The 22,009-nt window shown below is 44.7% G+C and overlaps 1 protein-coding gene across 1 annotated transcript in view; it reads right to left on the bottom strand.

Annotated features, from left to right (window-relative positions):
- Positions 1-21,595, bottom strand: part of LOC126176012 (collagen alpha-1(I) chain-like) — a 1,061,651-nt gene extending 1,040,056 nt beyond the window's left edge. The window contains exon 1 of the mRNA XM_049923130.1: positions 21,367-21,595. Within this exon, the coding sequence (XP_049779087.1) occupies positions 21,367-21,489 (123 nt within the window). The 5' untranslated portion in view covers positions 21,490-21,595. The remainder of the gene's footprint in view (positions 1-21,366) is intronic.
- Positions 21,596-22,009: the final 414 nt, after the last annotated feature.

The following is a 22,009-nucleotide window of genomic DNA, read 5'->3' as shown; positions in this document are numbered from 1 at the left end:
TCGTCTATGATAAAGAATGCAAAATATCTTACCAAGTATTCCTGAAGAGCTTACGTTGAATGTCTCGCAAATTGGAACACGTCAGACATTGTGCACGACGTCTATACAAGGCACTCTGGCAGCAGCTGCTACATTGTGCGAGTTTTCATTGTCTTGCCGAGCACAGTGCTCGCAGGATGCGTGTGACAATCATTAACTTACAGTAAGTGCTCGTCATCTTGCCTCGGACTCCCACAGACGGATACCCGTCTCTGAACAAAATATATTGCAAACGCTAGGTAACTGCAGACGGGAACTCGGCAAGGTCGAGTACGCTGACGTTGTGAGGTCCCACCGCCCGGTGCACGAGACTGAACACAGGTGGCGCCGCAGCGAGAGGGGCAGGTAATTACGTACAACTAAGTACCAGAAGCCGCTGGCTCTGAAAATTAGCGCACACTTTTATTAATTAACGAGCGCGAAAATTTGTATTTTAATTTAATGTGTCGTTTAACGGCGACCAAGAGGTGACGGTAACATAACGATGCTCCAGAGGTTAACACAGGTTGTTTGGGAGACAGACATCAGTTCTGGCACTGTAAGTTTTAGGATCAGAGCAAAGACCTAGGCAGGTGGCTGATGAAAAGTAGCGCCCCCCTGGCCTGCCAACAGCTCGTCTCTGCACCAGACACTTGGTATGAGGGTTTCGAAGCGAAGTCATCGTTGGTCCCGTTCTTGCAGAATCTTTTTCCGGCCGCATCGATGTCAGAGATTTAATGGTTTATAGGATTTCTGATATTCACGGTACACTCGTGAAATGATCGTACGGGAAGAACCCCACTTCATCGCAACCTCGGAGATGCTGTGTTCCATCGGTTGTGCGCCGATTATAACACCGCGTTCAAACTCACTTAAACCTTGATAACCTGCCATAGTAGCAGCAGTAACCGATCTAACAACTGCGCTGGATACTTGTCTTTTATAGGCGTTGCCGACCGCAGCGCCGTATTCTGCCTGTTTACACGTCTCGCATGCCTGTACGACTTTCTTTGTCGCTGCAGTGTGTGAGAAATGTGAGTAGCCGGATGACCTTCCCCAGACAGAAATCATACCGACTGACAAGGAACGCAGTGCCAAGAAATGTGAGGATTTTAGAACCGTAAGTTTGACTTCTCATGCGTCAAAAGTTCTACTAAGGGTGATAAATACAGGATGTTCGGAAATTCCCCTTACAAACTTCTGGAACTTGTAGAGGGGAGTGAGTAGATAATACAGGGTGATTCAAAAAGAATACCACAACTTTAGGAATTTAAAACTCTGCAACGACAAAAGGCAGAGCTAAGCACTATCTGTCGGCGAATTAAGGGAGCTATAAAGTTTCATTTAGTTGTACATTTGTTCGCTTGAGGCGCTGTTGACTAGGCGTTAGCGTCAGTTGATGTTAAGAAGGCGACCGCTCAACAGAAAGCATTTTGTGTTATTGAGTACGGCAGAAGTGAATCGACGACAGTTGTTCAGCGTGCATTTCGAACGAAGCATGGTGTTAAACCTCCTGATAGGTGGTGTACTAAACGTTGGTATAAACAGTTCACAGAGAATGGGTGTTTGTGCAAAGGGAAAAGTTCTGGACGGCCGAGAACGAGTGATGAAAATGTAGCACGCATCCAGCAAGCATTTGTTCGCAGCCCAGGAAAATCGACTCGCAGAGCTAGCAGAGAGCTGCAAATTCCACAATCAGCTGTATGGAGAGTCCTACGAAAAAGGTTAGTTATGAAACCTTATCGTCTGGATCGGCCGCCAGGCAGCCCGTGACAGAGCACTTCATCACTGGCCTCCAAGAAGCCCTGATCTTACCCCCTGCGATTTTTTCTTATGGGGGTATGTTAAGGATATGGTGTTTCGGCCACCTCTCCCAGCCACCATTGATGATTTGAAACGAGAAATAACAGCAGCTATCCAAACTGTTACGCCTGATATGCTACAGAGAGTGTGGAACGAGTTGGAGTATCGGGTTGATATTGCTCGAGTGTCTGGAGGGGGCCATACTGAACATCTCTGAACTTGTTTTTGAGTGAAAGAAAACCTTTTTAAATGCTCTTTGTAATGATGTATAACAGAAGGTTATATTATGTTTCTTTCATTAAATACACATTTTTAAAGTTGTGGTATTCTTTTTGAATCACCCTGTATATTTTGAATTGGAACCCACGTCCGGAAACGTCCCGTTTCCGTACTCAACTATTTGGAAACATGTTGATAAGGCGACCACGTTTACAGGTAACTGATAAGGCGTGACACAGCACGTCACTTGTTTTACCCAAAGAATTCGCTCGTGCACTCGATGACGCGTTCTCTCAACATGATGCAGTGCGGCCTCTGCCTGGAGCCCGGCAGTCAAGGCTGCTGACGGTGAAGGTATCCTCCCTCGAAGCCGTTGCATAATTGTGGCGAAAAGGGTATTCGAAGGAGTAGGACGTCCTGCAGAACAGGAGAGGAGCAGCTGTTCCGTCGGGACCTTCGCCATTCGGAAGGATCGTGTCGGCACATTCTGCAAACGTGTACTCGACCATATTGTTCCAGCACTCACAGACACGTGGGCGAGGTTCCAAACTCGTCAGGGAGGTAGCATACACGTCAAATGACATCAGCCGATGCGACGTAACCGCCCGCCACCGTGACTACTCTGCCGCATATCTACCCTGCAGACCTGTTTTCAAACAGCCGCAGCACGAAAACGGTACGTTTACGGACATGACTTCTTGTTCAAAATATTATGTACTCACGCCCCTCTACAAATCCTGGAAGTTTTAAAGAGAATTTTCCAACACTGTGTGGAAGACTTCACGGAAGACTGAAAAAAAAAGTGTTGCAGAGGAATAGTATAGATTTAGAAGACGAATGAGTGCAAGAGATGCAACTGGGCTGTTGAGAATTATAGACTGAAAGGAGAAGTTTATACTGTTTTTATTTACTTGTAGACAGCCTTTAACGGACATTCTAAGAAAGAATGGAGGGAATCTAAGAACCTATACCCACGACAGAAAATACGAGTACAGACTGGAAATAAGGTGACAGAGGAAAGATGAACTGGAAGCGGAAGGCGGCGAGGCTGCTGTATCTCTCCAGCCCTGTTTCACATATATTTGGAGCGTATTATTAAGATATCTTTGAAACGAGAAAGAAGAGCGCATGTTAGTGGTAGAACGACAGAATTATTCGATTTGCGGTGCTACGGTGTTATTAGAAGACAGCGAAAGAACTATGACTGAAATGTTAAAAGAATTAAAGAAGACATGTGAGGAATTTGGAGTGAAAATAATAAGAAAAACATGATAAGTGCAAGAAAACTAAGAACAACTATGAAGTTGGGAAAGGTACATACAGGGCGTGTTGTTGTTGTGGTCTACAGTCCTGAGACTGGTTTGATGCAGCTCTCCATGCTACTCTATCCTGCGCAAGCTTCTTCATCTCCCAGTACCTACTGCAACCTACATCCTTCTGAATCTGCTTAGTGTATTCATTTCGTGGTCTCCCTCTACGATTTTTACCCTCCACGCTGCCCTCCAATGCTAAAAATTTGTGATCCCCGATGCCTCAGAACATGTGCTCCCAACCGGACCCTTCGTCTTTTCAAGTTGTGCCACAAACTCCCCTTCTCCTCAATTCTATTCAATACCTCCTCATTGGTTATGTGATTTACCCATCTAATCTTCGGCATTCTTCTGTAACACCACATTTCGAAAGCTTCTATTCTCTTCTGGTCCAAACTATTTATCGTCCATGTTTTCACTTCCATACGTGGCAGCACTCCATAAAAATACTTTCAGAAACGACTTCCTGACAAATCTATACTCGATGTTAACAAATTTCCCTTCCTCCAGAAACACTTTCCTTGCCATTGCCAGTCTACATTTTATATCCTCTCTTCTTCGACCATCATAGCAAAACTCCTTTACTGCTTTAAGTGTGTCATTTCCTAATCTAATTCCCTCAGTATCACCCGATGTAATTCGACTACATTCCATTATCCCCGTTTTGCTTTTGTTGATGTTCATCTTATACCCTACTTTCAAGACACTGTCCATTCCGTTCAAATACTCTTCCAGGTCCTTTGCTGTCTCTGACAGAATTACAATGTCATCGGTGAACCTCAAAGTTTTTATTTCATCTCCATGGATTTTAACACCTACTCCGAATTTTTCTTTTGTTTCCTTTACTGCTTGCTCAATATACAGATTGAATAACTTCGGGGAGAGGCTACAACCACGCCTCACTCCCTTCCCAACCATTGCTTCCCTTTCATGTCCTTCGACTCTTTTAACTGCCATCTGCTTTCTGTACAAATTGTAAATAGCCTTTCGCTCCCTGTATTTTACCCCTGCCACCTTCAGAATTTGAAAGAGAGTATTCCAGTCAACACTGTCAAAAGCTTTCTCCAAGTCTACAAATGCTACAAACGTAGGTTTGCCTTTCCTTAATTTAGCTTCTAAGACAAGCCGTAGGGTCAGTATTGCCTCACGTGTTCCAACATTTCTACGGAATCCAAACTGATCTTCCCCGAGGTCGGCTTCTATCTGTTTTTCCATTCGTCTGTGAACAACTCGCGTTAGTATTTTGCAGCTGTGACTTATTAAACTGATAGTTCGGTAGTTTTCACATCAGTCAACACCTGCTTTCTTTGGGGTTGGAATTATTATATTCTTCTTGAAGTCTGAGGGTATTTCGCGTCTCTCATACATCTTGCTCACCAGATGGTAGAGTTTTGTCAGGACTGGCTCTCCCAAGGCTGTCAGTAGTTCTAATGGAATGTTGTCTACTCCCAGGGCCTTGTTTCGACTCAGGTCTTTCAGTGCTCTGTCAAACCCTTCACGCAGTTTCATATCTCCCATTTCATCTTCATCTACATCCTCTTCCATTTCCATAATATTGTCCTCAAGTACATCGCCCCTGTATAGACCCTCTACATACTCCTTCCACCTTTCTGCTTTCCCTTCTTTGCTTAGAACTGGGTTTCCATCTGAGCTCTTGATGTTCATACAAGTGGTTCTCTTATCTCCAAAGGTCTCTTTAATTTTCCTGTAGGCAGTATGTATCTTATCCCTCATGAGATAAGCCTCTACATCCTTACATTTGTCCTGTAGCCATCCCTGCTTAGCCATTTTGCACTTCCTGTCGATCTCATTTTTGAGACGTTTGTATTCCTTTTTGCCTGCTTCATTTACTGCATTTTTATATTTTCTCCTTTCATCAATTCAATATATCTTCTGTTACCCAAGGATTTCTACTAGCCCTCGTCTTTTTACCTACTTGATCCTCTGCCGCCTTCAGTACTTCATCCTTCAAAGCTATCCATTCTTCTTCTACTGTATTTCTTTCCCCCTTTCCTGTCAATTGTTCCCTTATGCTCTCCCTGAAATTCTGTACAACCTCTGGTCTAGTCAATTTATCCAGGTCCCATCTCCTTAAATTCCCACCTTTTTGCAGTTTCTTCAGTTTTAATCTACAGTTCATAACCAATAGATTGTGGTCAGAGTCCACATCTGCCCCTGGAAATGTCTTACAATGTAAAACCTGGTTCCTAAATCTCTGACTTACCATTATATATATCTGGTACCTTTTAGTATCTCCAGGGTTCTTCGATGTATACAACCTTCTGTCCTGATTCTTGAACCAAGCCGGCCGCGGCGGTCTAGCGGTTCTGGCGCTGCAGTCCGGAACCGCGGGACTGCTACGGTCGCAGGTTCGAATCCTGCCTCGGGCATGGGTGTGTGTGATGTCCTTAGGTTGGTTAGATTTAAGTAGTTCTAAGTTCTAGGGGACTTATGACCTAAGATGTTGAGTCCCATAGTGCTCAGAGCCATTTGAACCATTTGACTCTTGAACCAAGATTATGTTATGCTCAGCGCAAAATTCTACCAGGCGGCTTCCTCTTTCATTTCTTAGCCCCAATCCATATTCACCTACTATGTTTTCTCCTCTCCCTTTTCCTACTCTCGAATTCCAGTCACCCATGACAATGAAATTTTCGTCTCCCTTCACTACCTGAATAATTTCTTTTATCTCATCATACATTTCATCCATTTCTTCGTCATCTGCAGAGCTAGTTGGCATATAAACTTGTACTATTGTAGTAGGCGTGGGCTTCATGTCTATCTTGGCCACAATAATGCGTTCACTATGCTGTTTGTAGTAGCTTACACGTACTCCTATTTTCTTATTCATTATTAAACCTACTCCTGCATTACCCCTATTTGATTTTGTATTTATAACCCTGTATTCACGTGACCATAAGTCTTGTTCTTACTGCCACCGAACTTCACTAATTCCCACTATATCTAACTTTAACCTATCCATTTCCCTCTGTAAATTTTCTAACCTACCTGCCCGGTTAAGAGATCTGACATTCCACGCTCCGATCCGTAGAATGCCAGTTTTCTTTCTCCTGTTAACGACGTCCTCTTGAGTAGTCCCCGCCCGGAGATCAGAATGGGGGACTATTTTACCTCCGGAATATTTTACCCAAGAGGACGCCATCGTGATTTAACCATACAGTAAAGCTGCATGCCCTCTGGAAAAATTACGGCTGTAGTTTCCCCTTGCTTTCAGCCGTTCGCAGTATCAGCACAGCAAGGCCGTTTTGGTTAATGTTACAAGGCCAGATCAGTCAATCATCCAGACTGTTGCCCCTGCAACTACTGAAAAGGCTGCCGCCCCTCTTCAGGAACCACACGTTTGTCTGGCCTCTCAACAGATACCCCTCCGTTGTGGTTGCACCTACGGTACGGCTATCTGTATCGTTGAGGCACGCAAGCCTCCCCACCAACGGCAATGTCCATGGTTTACGTCAGTGCTTTCAAATATTTGCGTAGCACTATTACGAAGACATGAGATGCAAAAGAAGGTGAAAACGCACATAGCATTTGCCAAGGGCCATTTAATAAGAAGAGGAGGCTCCAATGTGTTTGCATGGACAAGGAACTAAGGAAGGGACTGGCAAAATGTTTTATGTGGATGAAGGCATTATGCGGACTGAGACATAGACACTAAGGAAAAAGGAACACAGCAGAACAGATGTGAATTTGGAGGAGGTTGGAAGGGATAAAATGGATAGGCAAACTGAGGACGTATTAAGAAGAGTGGGGGAAGAGAGAGAAATTTCAGAGGTAATCAGGAAGAGGAATCAGAATTAGCAGAATTGGCTTGGGCATTGATGAGAAGAGGTTGTTTACTGATGAATGAAGTGGAGGGAACCGTGAATGGAAGAAGAAGAAGAAGAAGAAGAAGAAGACGAAGAAGAAGAAGAGGACGGAGAAGATACTAGGTGGTAGATAGTATAAGAATAAAAAACAATTAGAAGAAAATTGAAGATGGGAGCAAATGTGTCTAGAGCTACATGTGATGACCTACCCTAGGGCAGAACACTGATGACAATGAAGATGACGATTGACATACACACGGAAGTGAGAGCCTAAAGCAAGCTTCTGAACAGTGGTAGTGAATTGATGGAATAATCGTGGCGTAAACGTGACGTATAATGTTTTACTTTAGACAGTGTATCCACCCGAAGCCTGTCTTTTTAAAGAACAGCGTTTTGTGATTCAATTACAGCCATAAACATTCTTTCGAACGAAGAAACAATGCGATAGTAGTTGCATGAATCGTGCGAGTTTTTACGTGAAGATGAAAAAGTTTAAAAGTGTCCGCGAAACCGCAACCGACGAGCGATGTCGGCTTTGAGAGCTCGTGTTGGCTGAGGTAGCCCAGACGGCCGACGACTCGCAATTGTTGAAAAATGTCAAGATCTTCGCACCACTCATCTAGAACTGAAAACAAACTGAATTTCAGTAAGACTCGAGCAAGACGGGTTCACCACAAAGAACAGTGATATCCAATTTGCACGAAACTCAAAAATCTTTTCATCAGCGAATGTGATGCATTTTTGTACAGTATCTTAACCAGTGATGAATCTTCGATACATAATTTTGAACCAAGCATCAGAGCATGGAATGATAACACTGTGAATCGTCTGTCAGTAATAAATTCAAAACACAACCATCAACTCGTAAGGTCACGTTAACCGTCTAACAGGGATTAGTGATCATGATGTTGTCATTACGACTGTGTTTACGAAAGTTAAAAAGTCGGTCAAGAAGGCTAGGAGAGTATTCTTACTAGAAAAAGCAGATAAGCAGTTGTTAGCATCCCACTTAGTAAATGAATCGACTTCATTTACTTCCTGTACGATGGACGTGGAAGAATTATGGGCAAATTTTAAACACACTGTAAATCACGCATTGGATAAGTATGTGGCGAAAAAGTGGGTTACGGACGGAAAAGGCACCGTGGTTTAAAAGCGCAATTCAGAGAATGCTCAGGAACCAAAGGCAGTTGCACTCGCGGTACAAGAAAGATCGGGAGAATGAGGACAGGCAAAAGTTGGTAGAGATACGTGCTGTTGTAAAAAGAGCAATGCGCGAAGCATTCAACCACTACCACCGTCATACCTTAGCAAAAGATCTTGCTGAAAGCCCAAGGAAATTCTGGTCTTACGTAAAATCGGTAAGCGGGTCGAAGGCTTCCATCGTCACTCAGTGATCAGTCTGGCCTGACAACGGAAGACAGCAAAACGAAAGCTGAAATTTTAAATTCAGCATTTGAGAAATCTTTCACGCAGGAGGATCGTACAAACATACTGCCGTTTGAGTCTCGTACAGATTCCCGTATGGAGGACATAGTGATAGACATCCCTGGGGTTGTGAAGCAGCTGAATGGGTTGAAAATAAATAAATCGCCAGGTCCTGATGGGATTCCAATTCGTTTTTACAGAGAGTACTGCATTGGCTCCTTACTTAGCTCGCATTTGTCGCGAATCTCTAGCCCAACGTAAAGTCCCGAGCGACTGGAAAAATCGCAGATGACGCCTGTATATAAGAAGGGTAGAAGGACGGATCCTCAAAATTACAGACCAATATCCTTAACATCGGTTTGTTGCAGGATTCTCGAACATATTCTCAGTTCGGATATAACGAATTTCCTTGAGAAGTTGCTGTCCATGCTTCAGCACGGCTTTAGAAATCATCGTTGCTGCGAAACGCAACTCGCACTTTTTTCACATGATATCTTGCGAACCATGGATGAAGGGTATCAGACGGATGCCATATTCCTTGACTTCCGGAAAGCGTTTGACTCGGTGCCCCATTGTAGACTCCTAACTAAGGTACGACCATATGGGATTGGTTCCCAAGTATGTGACTGGTTCGAAGACTTCTTAAGTAATAGAACCCAGTACGATGTCCTCGATGGTGAGTGTTCACCGGAGGTGAGGGTATCATCTGGAGTGCCCCAGGGAAGTGTGTTGTTTTCTATCTACATAAATGATCTTTTGGATAGGGTGGATAGCAATGTGCGGCTGTTTGCTGATGATGCTGTGGTGTACGGGAAGGTGTTCGCTGAGTGACTGTAGGAGGATACAAGATGACTTGGACAGGATTTGTGATTGGTGTAAAGAATGGCAGCTAACTCTAAATATACATAAATGTAAATTAATGCAGATGAATAGGAAAAAGAATCCCGTAATGTTTAAATTCTCCATTAGTAGTGTAGGTGACACAGTCACGTCGATTAAATATTTGGGCGTAACATTGCAGAGCCATACGAAGTGGGACAAGCATGTAATGGCAGTTGTGGGGAAGGCGGATAGTCGTCTTCGGTTCATTGGTAGAATTTTGGGAAGATGTGGTTCATCTGTAAAGGAGACCGCTTATAAAACACTAATACGACCTATTCTTGAGTATTGCTCGAGTGTCTGGGATCCCTATCAGGTCGGATTGAGGGAGGACATAGAGGCAATTTAGAGGCGGGCTGCTAGATTTGTTACTGGTAGGTTTGATCATCACGCGAATGTTACGGATATGCTTCAGGTACTCGTGTGGGAGTCTGTGGAGGAAAGGAGGCGTTCTTTTCGTGAATCGCTACTGAGGAAATTTAGAGAACCTGCATTTGAGGCTGACTGCAGTACAATTTTACTGCCGCCAACTTACATTTCGCTGAAAGACCACAAATATAAGATAAGAGAGATTAGGGCTCGTACAGAGGCATATAGGCAGTCATTTTTCCCTCGTTCTGTTTGGGAGTGGAACAGGGAGAGAAGATGCTAGTTGTGGTACGAGGTACCCTCCGTTACGGACCGCATGGTTGATTGCGGAGTATGTATGTAGATGTAGATGTTTTATGGTGCCAGTGGTTCCATATTCGGTGACTTTTGGAGGGGAAATGCACTATGAACAGTCTGTGTAATTCACTGTACTGAGAACGAAGCCAAGCCTTCGATGAAGAGGATACATCCGAGATGGCGTGCTTCTTCTTAAAAGATAACACTATTACGGCACAATGCAGTCTGAAAACTATTGCCAAAGTGAACTAGGAGCTCGTATCTCGTGATCCTTATAAACCTGACCTTGCTCTAACGGAGTTTTACCTGTTAGGCCCGGTGAAAGAAGCCTTGCGTGGCACCAAGTTTAATAGCAAGGAAGAGTCACAAGGTTACCGGATCAAGGTAACGAAATGTACACTGAGAAGATAAGAAGAATCGTAAGATGGTACGATTGCCAAGAAGGCGATGGAATTTGAGGGGAAAAACTGACAAAAAACTTTACTGATTCGGTACACCACGTTTGCTGTACGGCTGGTTTTTTGTTTAATTATTGGATGACCCTCAGAAGGAGCTGGTAGGAGGGACTCCAGGGTTCAGCTGAGACTGGAGAGGTGGTCGCCGTCGCAGCCACGGCGCGGCGCCCTCCCACTCTGCCCGCGCCGCGCTGTTCGTCAGACTCGGCGACGCCCACGTCTCGGTCGTCACAGTGCTATGGCGATGAATGAGCGCGTTCTACCAAAGTTAGCAGACGGGATGTACATCACACTGCACAGACCTGTAATGAGCTGGGTTGGTTCCAGTTGGAGTAATTGCAAGCTACTGGCTCCTAAATTTTACTACCAATTTGCGCCATTTAATGTCCCAAGCCAATGATTCGGACGTTCCTGAAGTTTCCCCTGTTCACTGTTGCAACCAACTAGGGTGAGAATTTGTTACGATACCTATTACACACAGTCAAGTCACATTAATGTGACCACCACCTGTGTTTGATGTAGACGTGCGATAACCACTGGCAGCCGGCAGCATTAGCAGTGGAAAGGACGTACAGTGTGTCGGGGGAACGCGGAAAGCAGGGCAGTCAATGTCGTAATGCGCAAACAGATCGATCTACAGTGAAGAGAGGGAAAAAAAACAAAAAAAGAAAACTGGTACACGCAACACGACGTGGCATGGACTCGACTGCTGCCTGAAGTAGTGCTAGAGGCAACTGACACCGTGAATCCCGCAGGGCTGTCCACAAAGGCCCATACGAGCGCGTGGAGATCTCTTCTGAACATCACGTTGCAACACATACCAGACATAATAAATAATGTTCACGTCTGGGGAGTTTGGGGACCGACAGAAGTGTTTTAAACTCAGGAGAGTGTTCCTGGAGTCACTCTGTAGCAATATTGGATGTGTGGGGTGTCGCATTGGCCTGCTGGAATTGCGCAAGCCCTTCGGAATGCACGATGGACATGAATGGATACGGGTGATCAGACAGAATGCTTACGTACGTGTCACCTGTCAGAGTCTTGTCTAGAGTTGTCAAGGTCACATACCACTCCAACTGCACATGCCCCACACAATTACAGATCCTCCATCAGCTTGAACACCTGCTGACATGATCCGTGGATTCATGATCTTGTCTGCATACCTGTAGGAGTCAATCCGCTCGATACAATTTGAAACGAGAATCGTCGTCCAGGCAACATTTTTCCAGTCACCAACTGTCCAATGTTGGTGTTGACTGACACATGCAGTGAGTAAAGCTCATGTCGTGGATTCATCTAGAGTACACGAGTGAGGCTTCGGTTCCGAAAGCCCATATCGATGATGTTTCGTGGAATGGTTCTCACGCTGAGAGTTGTTGATGGCCCAGCATCGCTATCTGCAGCAATCTGCTGAAACGCTGCACTTCCGTCACATAGAACGATTCTCTTCAGTCCTATTTGGTCCCGTTGTTGCAGGATCTTTTTCCGGCCGCAGCGGAGATTTGATGTTTTACCAAATTCCTGATATTCACAGTACACCCGTGATACGGTCGTGCGGGAAAATCGCCACTTCATGGCTACCTCGGATACGCTGTGTCCAATTGCTTGCGCGATGACTGGAATACCACGTCCAGACTCACCTCAATCTTGCGTGTCTACATAGACACTTGTCTTATAAAGGCGTTCCCGACCGCAGTGCCGTATTCTGCCTGTTCACATACGCAAGTCTATACCAGTTTCTTTGGTGCTTCAGCGTATCTTACGTCCCAGAGGGCATGATCACTAGCTTTTCGGACCAAGGGTGGAACAATTTCTGAAAGGACTAAGTTTGGCGGCAGCAGTGGCCGAGCGGTTCTAGGCGGTCCGGTCTGGAACCGCGTGACGCTACGGTGGCAGGTTCGAATCCTGCCTCGGGCATGGATGTGTGCTATGTCCTTAGGTTAGTTAGGTTTAGGTAGTTCTAAGTTCTAGCGGACTGATGACCTCAGATGTTGAGTCCCATAGTGATCAGAGCCATTTGAACCATTTTTTGAAGGACTAAGTTTGTAAACTGTTAGGATGCTCCCATGGTTACTGTATACTTCTGTGGCAAAATGACACTATCCGAAACGGGCGGCGAGTGAACTGTGATGAACCGCCGCCCGTAGAAGACAGGTGTGAACGACGGCTGCGCAAATGTGTACGAGTGAACAGACGTGCAACTGTTGGGAAACTGAGCGCCCAAGTGAACCGAGGGGCCTGCCAGCAATGTCTCCCCAGCGAACGTTGCTGCCTACGGTCCTCGGCAGCAGGCGGCCGGTTCGCGCCCCGGTGCTGACTGCCGTTCACCGGAGACGAAAGCTGATCGTCCACTGAGTGGCCTTTCCAAATCAGTCACGTTTTATGCTCCATGGACAGATAACCGTTGGCTTCTACAGCGTGAAACGTCTCAAAGTGAACAAGGAGGCAGCCTCATGGTCCGGGGAACGTTTTCGTGGCTTTCCCTGCATCCAGTCAAGAAGGCAGGATGGAGCAGCACACGCATGAATCTATCTTTGGGGACTATATCGACACCTGCACGGAGTTTATTTTTCCTCAGCACCATGGCATCTACCAGCAGGACAATGCGACATACCACACAGTTCAGAGAGTTCGTGCTTGATTCTAAGAGCACAAGAATGAGTTTGCTGTACTCCCTCGGCACCAAGCTTCCCCGATTTAAATATACGAATACATGCGACTATCTCGATCGGGCTGCACGCGCCATGCTTACTCAGCCGAGAAACGTAAGCCATGTGTCCACGGCCCCGTCGAGGCCTTTCAGAACCTCGCTGACACTCCCCCTGCACGGCTCGCAGCGGCCGGCGCTGTTGAGAGCGGCTGTTCCGCTGTTGACAGGCGGCCACTCCAGTGGGGCTGCACAGCGCTGGAATTATCAAGACAGATGGATGTCCGTCGCTTTGTGTCTTGTTTACATTGACTTCTATCGAAGTAAAGCAGTCGCCAATCCGAGATCGTTGTGAACACCACGGTGCCCTAGTGGGCATGGTGCTGTTGGAGGTGGTACGCAGTAGCCTTCCTCCGGGCTTTGAACTGACTTCCTCAGCCATATACAGGGGGAACAACAACTTAACGTGCGTTACGAGCCGCGGTATGTCTCGACAATTTTCGCATCGACTTACATGAAGGCCCCAATCTGAAACTTCGTTAAGAATTGCTTGGGTAAGTAAAATATATTATGCGAATTTTTCGATGAAATCAAGGAAAACCTGTTTCTAAACTAGTTACAACCATTTATTTTACGTTTAAGCTTCCGCTTTTCCAGAGGTGAAAGACAAAGTGGCAAATAGAAATCGTTGACCATGGACCGAATCCGAGAACTTTGGACTTTAATTCAGGCACTTTACCACTGAGCCATGCAACCAACGAAAATAAAACATTCAATTACAGCGGTGCTAGATATCGCTACATGTTGCGAGAAAAAAAAAAAAGGAAAAGCGGAAGCGTTAACGTAAAATAAATTGTTATAACTGTGAAAGGGTACAGTACCGCCCGACATTGAAAATAGGTACAACATACTTCATTATTTTTGTCAGAACAACACATTTTTTTTGTAAAATAACTCAATTTCAATTAATACAGCGAAGCCGGATACCAGTGTAGAAAAGAATGACAATTTATTTATTTAATTGATCATATGTGCACTCCCACAAAATAAATCCCTACATCCAGTTTGGTGAGATCTGTGAAATGAATGAACGTATGGTCGTCTGCTAACCGCAGATAGTGAATGTGAATATATGATCATCTTTGAGACGATCCTTTGGCCACCTTTGGTGGGACCAAAGAGATGAAATTTACCTGAGCTTTGAGCGCCTGAAATGTGGCTGACCAATACGGTAGCAAGGTGCTCCCCCACTTCGGCAGAGGTGCGAGAGAACCTGAAGAACGGCCATGTTTCAGCACTCTGCCGCTGGAACTTGTGCTGTTAAGACCTGTCTTAGTTGTGCTCCGTAAAGACAAAAGAGTGGAGACATGGTATGCATGTGGAATATTTAAGAGTAGTTTGAAATAATAATTTCTCTATTTCAGGAACTTTTGTGGGGAGAATTAAATGTCAGGCAGCTAATATTAATGGGATCGTAGTAATCTTCGGAAGTGACCAACGGTCACAATGAAACCACGTGTAGCAATAAGTTGAAATACTTCCGTGTGCTTAAGTTAAGCTGAATTACTAGCGTGCGTACTATAAGTTGAAATATTTAAGGAATGGCGTGTGCAAGTTGAAATTAGAGACGAGTACTTCCACGTGGTGAGTACTGTGTGAGTCTCAATCTGTGTATGAGACAAAGGATAAAGAGAAGTACTCGTCCATGGTATCAGTTGAGGACTCGCGTGTGTGATGAATATGCTCTTTGCATGTTATGTTTCCGTGTGACGCTTGATTCAAACTATAATACTCTGAGAGAGAAGCAAGGTGAGTCAGCCGTCTATCCAGCAACGCCACTTCGCTTGCATTGCACAGGAAGACGTGCATATATCTCCAGAGTTCATAGTAGGAAAGTGGAATTACGAAGTGGGGCAGTGTCGTGTGAAACTGGGATAAATATTAATTGAAGTGGGAAAGCGGAAAGTGACAATGTTGTGACTATTCCCTGTCTTGTATTTCATGTTGCAGTGTGGTGTATGTCACGTAATTTAAGTATGTGTGGTTTGCATGGGAGAGTAGCAAGGTAGTTTCAGAGGTAATGGGTATGCATGTTCCTTTTGTACCGCTCGGTCTGGAGGAAAGTTTCGTGATGATGATTGTGAGAGTCGAAGTGTGAGAAATAATAAAAGATCCACCATCCTGTCCAGAAAGTGCACTGTAGCGTTAAATAATTACGAGACCATAAGGTAGAGAATCACCAATATTCAGCCATGCCCACTGGGCGGAATTTCTCATGTGCCATTGTTGTAGGTTATTGAATTTGTGTGTTTAGGTTATAGAATTTATCGGAATAAATAAGGTAGTGAAAAGAAAAAGATTGGTGGCCTTTTCCTTCGAATTGTATGTTGTCATGATATCCAGAATTTATAATGTGTGCGCCACTCATATTCAGTGCGATGGCCACGTGTTGATAAGAGCCGTTAAATAAAAAAAGAAAATGTGGTATTGCCAGTGCGTAGTGAACAGTCAGAGTTCTGTAAATTACTGACAGTCAGATGAGCGTTTCTGTTGCGCATTATTCATACAGGAGGATAATTTGTAACTTTATTGTGAGTACTAGAGTTCATGTTACTCGACAGATAAGAATGAATCCACTCTCTTGGCAGACCACTCATCTTGCAGGCCTGACTGCATGATGCCACAGTATGAGCAAGGCATGTGTGTGCCTCTCAACTGGTTTGGAAACAGGTTTTCCCTGATTTCATCGAAAAATTCCCATACTACATCTTATTTACCCAAACTGGTTTAAATGTCTCTAATCAATGGGACTTAACTTCTGAGGTCATCAGTCCCCTAGGACTTAGAACTACTTAAACCTAACTAATCTAAGGACGTCACACATATCCATGCCAGAGGCAGGATTCGAACTTGCGACCGTAGCGGTTGGCCGGTACCAGACTGTAGCGCCTAGAGCCGTGATGGTATGGGGTGCCATTGGTTACACGTCTCTGTCAGCTCTTGTTCGCATTGACGGCACTTTGAAAAGTGGACGTCACATTTCAGATGTGGTACGACCCGTGGCTCTACCCTTCATTCGATCCCTACATTTCAGCAGGATAATGCACGACCGCATGTTGCAGGTCCGATACGGGCCTTTCTGGATACAGAAAATGTTCGACTGCTGCCCTGGCCAGCACATTCTCCAGATCTCTCACCAACTGAAAACGTGTGGTCAATGGTGGGCGAGCAAGTGGCTCGTCACAATACGCCAGTCACTACTCTTGATGAACTGTGGTATCGTGTTGAAGCTGCATGGGTAGCTGTACCTGTACGCGCCGTCCAAGCTCTCTTTGACTCAAGCCCAGGCGTATCGAGGCTTTTATTACGCCTAGAGGTGGTTGTTCTGGGTACTGATTTTTCAGGATTTATGCACCCAAATTGCTTGAAAATGTAATCAGATATAATTTCTAGTATAGAATATTGTCCAATGAATACCCGTTTATCATCTGCACTTCTTCTTGGTGTAGCAATTTTAATGGCCAGTAGTGTATTTCTTAACTTTCGTCATGTGTGCTCAAACCTCTCCGACGTAGGCAAACTACAGGCCCTATTAAGACTCTCAAACTAAAAAAAGGCAAATACCGCAGGGAAATCATTTTAGGTTAAGTGTTATTGGTGTTTAACTTTAAAAGGAGGGTCCTGCACATGTGTTGTTTTCAACTCTTCAGCTTTAATTTATCAAGAAGTGTGCTCCCCTTGCTAGTAGTTAACACGTGTCGTATGGAAGCATTAGTCTTAGTTAGTAGTTGCCAGAGTAATGCATCGGACATACGCAAGTGCTTGTTACTTGTTGGCGTGACTAACTTAAATTTTGCAGCTTTCTATTTATTCAACGTTGAGGTAACCGGTAGCCTCTGCGTTGCACACAGGAAAGATACTTTGCACTGTTTGACACGATTGATTAATATGATTTTTTTTTTCAGATTAATGTTTGTATTTTGGACTGTTAACTTTCTCGTGCGTGCTTCTGCTCTACCCTTGAGTCTTTTGAGATGGGCGAATGAACCGATGTTTCACCCCTGCTTTATTTAAGAGAGGTTTTATGAATGTTACAGGTCAGCCAGTGTTAACTTCGCGCCTTGTCGCCGCGGTTCGGGTGCCCGAGGTCTTCCTCGCAGTGTAATGTGCCGTCTGTGGGTTGCACCCTCATCTCATAATTTATTGTCTGTTTTCCAAGGAACCTGTGTGAGTAAATTGTTTTGCCTGAAATATTTGGAGCGTGAAGAGTGTATATATTGCACTGTTTTATAACAAAAGATTAATGCATCAAGCAAATAAATTGCGTCTGTAATCCATTAGGAACATAAAGCGAAATTTTGGATTCTCAATGTAGGCGAGGTTTTCCTTGTGTCTCACTGCTTTAAAAGAGAAAAAATTGGTGAACTGTATTGTGGTAATAAACTTTCTCTAGATATTATATACACTGAAACGGGAAAGAAACTGTTGTAGGGATGCGTATTCAAAAACAGATACGTAAACAGGCAGAATTCGGCACCGCGGTTGGCAACGCCTATATAAGACAACAGGCGTCTGTGCAGTCGTTGGATAGGTTACTGTTGCTACATTGGCAGCTCGTCAAAATTTAAGTGAGTCTGAACGTGGTGTTGTAGTCGGCGCATGAGAGATGGGAGCCAGCATCTGCGAGGTACCGATGAAGTAGGAATCTTCCCTTACGACCATTTCACCAGTATACTGTCAATATCAGGAATCCGCTAAAACATCAAATCTCTGACATCGCTGCGGCAGAAAAAAGGTCCTGCATGAATGGGAGCAACGACGACTGAAGAGAATCTTTCAACGTGACAGAAGTGCAATTGTTCCGCGAATTGGTGTAAATTTCAATGCTGGGCCATCAGCAAATGTCAGTGTGCGAACAATTCCACGAAACATCATGGCTATGACCTTTCGGAGACGAAGGCCCACTCGTATTTTGCGCAAAACAAAGCTTTACGCCTCGCCTGGGCCCGTCATCACCGATATTGAACTGTTGATGACTGGAAACATGTTTCCTGGTGGGATGAGTCTAGTTTCAAAGTGTATTGAGCGGATTGACTCCTACAGGTGTGGAGACAACATCATGAATCTACGGATCCTGCATGTCAGCAGCTGTTCAAGCTGGTGGAGTATCTGTTATAGTGTGGGGAGTGTGCAGTTGGACATGTGGGACCCCTGATACGTCTAGGTACGACTCTGGCAGGTGACGGGTACGTAAGCGATCTGTCTGATCACCTGCTTCGATTCATGTCCATTGTAGATTCCGACGGACTTGGCCAATTCCAGCAGGACAATGCGACACCCCAAACATCCAATATTTCTACAGAGTGGCTCCAGGAACTCTCACCTGAGTTTTGCCGGTCACCAAACTCCCCAGACGCGAACATTATTTAGCATATCTCGTATTTGTTGCAACATGCTGTTCAGAAGAGATGTCCATCCGCTCGTATGGGCCTTTATGGACAGCCCTGCAGGATTCATGGTGTGTTGCCTCCATTAGTCGATCCATGCCACGTCGTGTTGCGGCAGTTCTGCGATCTTGCGGGGGCGCTACACAATATTAGGCAGATGTAGCTGTTTCTTCGTTCTTCAGTGTAAAAGAAACAAACGATGTTCAACTTGTTCCCCAGTCCTTCCTATAGGACCTTTTGATGCTGTCCTCTCATTAAGGGGGGTAGGACGTCAAACGGGCCGACTTGAAGCAGGAGAGCCACCACAGGACATTTCATTTCCTACTGTCTATACTTTTACAAATAGATTCATAAAACTTTGTCAGCATGACCAGGATGGATTCAGGATTCATACTCATAGCAGTGGAAGTGCAAAAACATAACAAAATAAATATTTTTTAGATATGAAATTTCACAATTTTTTCGCTTACTGTTGGCTGCATAGGTACATTTTTCTTCACAAGTAAAAGCGATTGTATGATGAATTTTGCACAGCATACAAACCATACTTCAGGATACTCTAGAATTTTTCAAATCTATTAAAAACTGTGGAAAAATTTGAGATAATTGACTACAAAATTTGATTCTTTCCTAAATATAAAGTTTAAAACTTAACAGCTCATTCATTTTTTCATAAATTAAATAGATTCTAGAGTTTCAGACACCTGTAAGTATAATTTGTATGCTGTGCAAAATTCATCGAACCGTCTCTCTTACTTATGAAGAAAAGTGTACCTATAGCAACAAATGCAACCAATAGTAAGTGAAAAAATGATGAGATTTCGCATGTAAAAAAAAAATTATTTTATAATGTTTTTGAACTTCCGCTGCAACGAGTGTGAAACCTAAATCCTTCCTAGTCATGCTGACAAAGTTTTATTAATTTACTTGTAAAAGTGTAGACAGTGGAAATTAAAATGTCCTGCGTTGCCTCTCCTGCTCCAAGTTTGACGTCGTACCCCCTTTAAGTAACGTCTCTGCTAGGCCGTATCAGATCCACTTCCCTTCCGCTACGAGCGTGCTCTGGTCAACTCGTCCGTAAGCGTCTGTACTGGAGCCGCGAGCCTCTCGCCACCGCACTGCCACCGCCGCTGCCTCGACCCGAGGACAGCTCGCCAGCCGTGTGCGCCGGCTGGCCGCCTCCGCTCTGTCGATACGACAGCGTAGCCGGCGGCGTCCACGCGGCACCCACTTGGGGAAACGTAGGGTGCCGGTGTTCGAGTGACAGTGTGTGTTAATTCCACTGACTCCACTGTACTATCCGCGTTGGTATCCAGAGGATTGTTGTTGTTGTGGTCTTCAGTCCTGAGACTGGTTTGATGCAGCTATCCATGCTACTCTATCCTGTGCAAGCTTCTTCATCTCCCAGTACCTACTGCAACCTACATCCTTCGGAACCTGCTTAGTGTATTCATCTCTTGGTCTCCCCCTACGATTTTTACCCTCCACGCTGCCCTCCAATACTAAATTGGTGATCCCTTGATGCCTCAGAACATGTCCTACCAACCGATCCCTTCTTCTGGTCAAGTTGTGACACAAACTTCTCTTCTTCCCAATCCTATTCAATACCTCCTCATTAGTTATGTGATCTACCCATCTAATCATCAGCATTCTTCTGTAGCACCACATTTCGAAAGCTTCTATTCTCTTCCTGTCCGAACTATTTACCGTCCATGTTTCACTTCCATACATGGCTACACTCCATACAAATACTTTCAGAAATGACTTCCTGACACTTAAATCTATACTCGATGTTAACAAATTTCTCTTCTTCAGAAACGCTTTCCTTGCCATTGCCAGTCTACATTTTATATCCTCTCTAATTCGTCCATCATCAGTTATTTTGCTCCCCAAATAGCAAAACTCCTTTACTACTTTAAGTGTCTCATTTCCTAATCTAATACCCTCAACATCACCCGACTTAATTCGACTGCATTCCATTATCCTCGTTTTGCTTTTGTTGATGTTCATCTTATATCCTCCCTTCAAGACACCGTCCATTCCGTTCAACTGCTCTTCCAAGTCCTTTGCTGTCTCTGACAGAATTACAATGTCATCGGCGAACCTCAAAGTTTTTATTTCTTCTCCATGGATTTTAATACCTACTCCGAATTTTTCTTTTGTTTCCTTTACTGCTTGCTCAATATACAGATTGAATAACATCGGGGACAGGCTACAACCCTGTCTTACTCCCTTCCCAACCACTGCTTCCCTTTCATGTCCCTCGACTCTCTGGTTTCTGTACAAATTGTAAATAGCCTTTCGCTCCCTGTATTTTAACCCTGCCACCTTTAGAATTTGAAAGAGAGTATTCCAGTCAACATTGTCAAAAGCTTTCTCTTAGTCTACAAATGCTAGAAATGTAGGTTTGCCTTTTCTTAATCTTTCTTCTAAGATAAGTCGTAAGGTCAGAGGATAAGATAAAGAAATATTAGGGTACAGACAGACATACGTATAGTAAGTTATTTTCTGTCGCGTAATACGTAAAAGGAATACGGTAGAAAGCTCCCACTAGTGGCACAGCCTATTGGTAAACGAGATGAAACCTTATACTCGCACCAGCAGCGATCGTAAGGAAGCAGCACGGTGCTGAAACGGAAGCCCGCCGTCGGAGAGGACTGGACTCACCTGGACGCCCAGCTGGACGACCGTGTCCAGCGGGTTGACGACGGCGAAGAGGAAGCCGCCGTCGCGCGTGTTGGGCCGCACCGTCGCCACGATCGAGAACTCGGCGTACAGCTTCTCCGGCATGAACAGCCGGTACGGCGACTTGATCTCGGAGCCGGGCCGCAGGCCGAACGCGGGGAAGCCGTCCAGCCCGTTGTCGAAGAACTGCGTCTTCTGGTCCTGGAACGGGATCTTGATGGCCTGCAGGATGTCGTGCTCCGGGAACGAGTCTGCGGACAGACAGAAAGAGACGGAGCGTCAGGGGCGCCGGAGGAGCACGTCACGCTGGAGTCGGAGGGGAGTCCCACTGGGCTCTACTTTGCGACCACTCCATTCCTTAAATATGCCAATGACATTCCACTTAACATACATCGAGGACAATTAGTACTTTTTCCATACAACTCAAAAGTTACGTAATGGAGCTAGAGAAAAAGCAATAAAGTAACTGTATGGAATAAAAGAGTCGTCAGAACATATTCATTCGCACGCATATTAACAAATATTTGAGCTGGAAAAACTTATTACTGAGATAGTCAACCAACTATCTTCAGTTACGTATGGGATAGGTGTTATTCTTAGTCTTAGCAACAAAGGAAATGAGACA

Source organism: Schistocerca cancellata, chromosome 3 (genome assembly GCF_023864275.1).
Source record: "Schistocerca cancellata isolate TAMUIC-IGC-003103 chromosome 3, iqSchCanc2.1, whole genome shotgun sequence".
NCBI classification, from domain to species: Eukaryota; Metazoa; Arthropoda; class Insecta; order Orthoptera; family Acrididae; genus Schistocerca; species Schistocerca cancellata.
The sequence above is the reverse complement of the archived record's forward strand: the minus strand, read 5'-3'. Positions and strand labels throughout refer to the sequence as shown.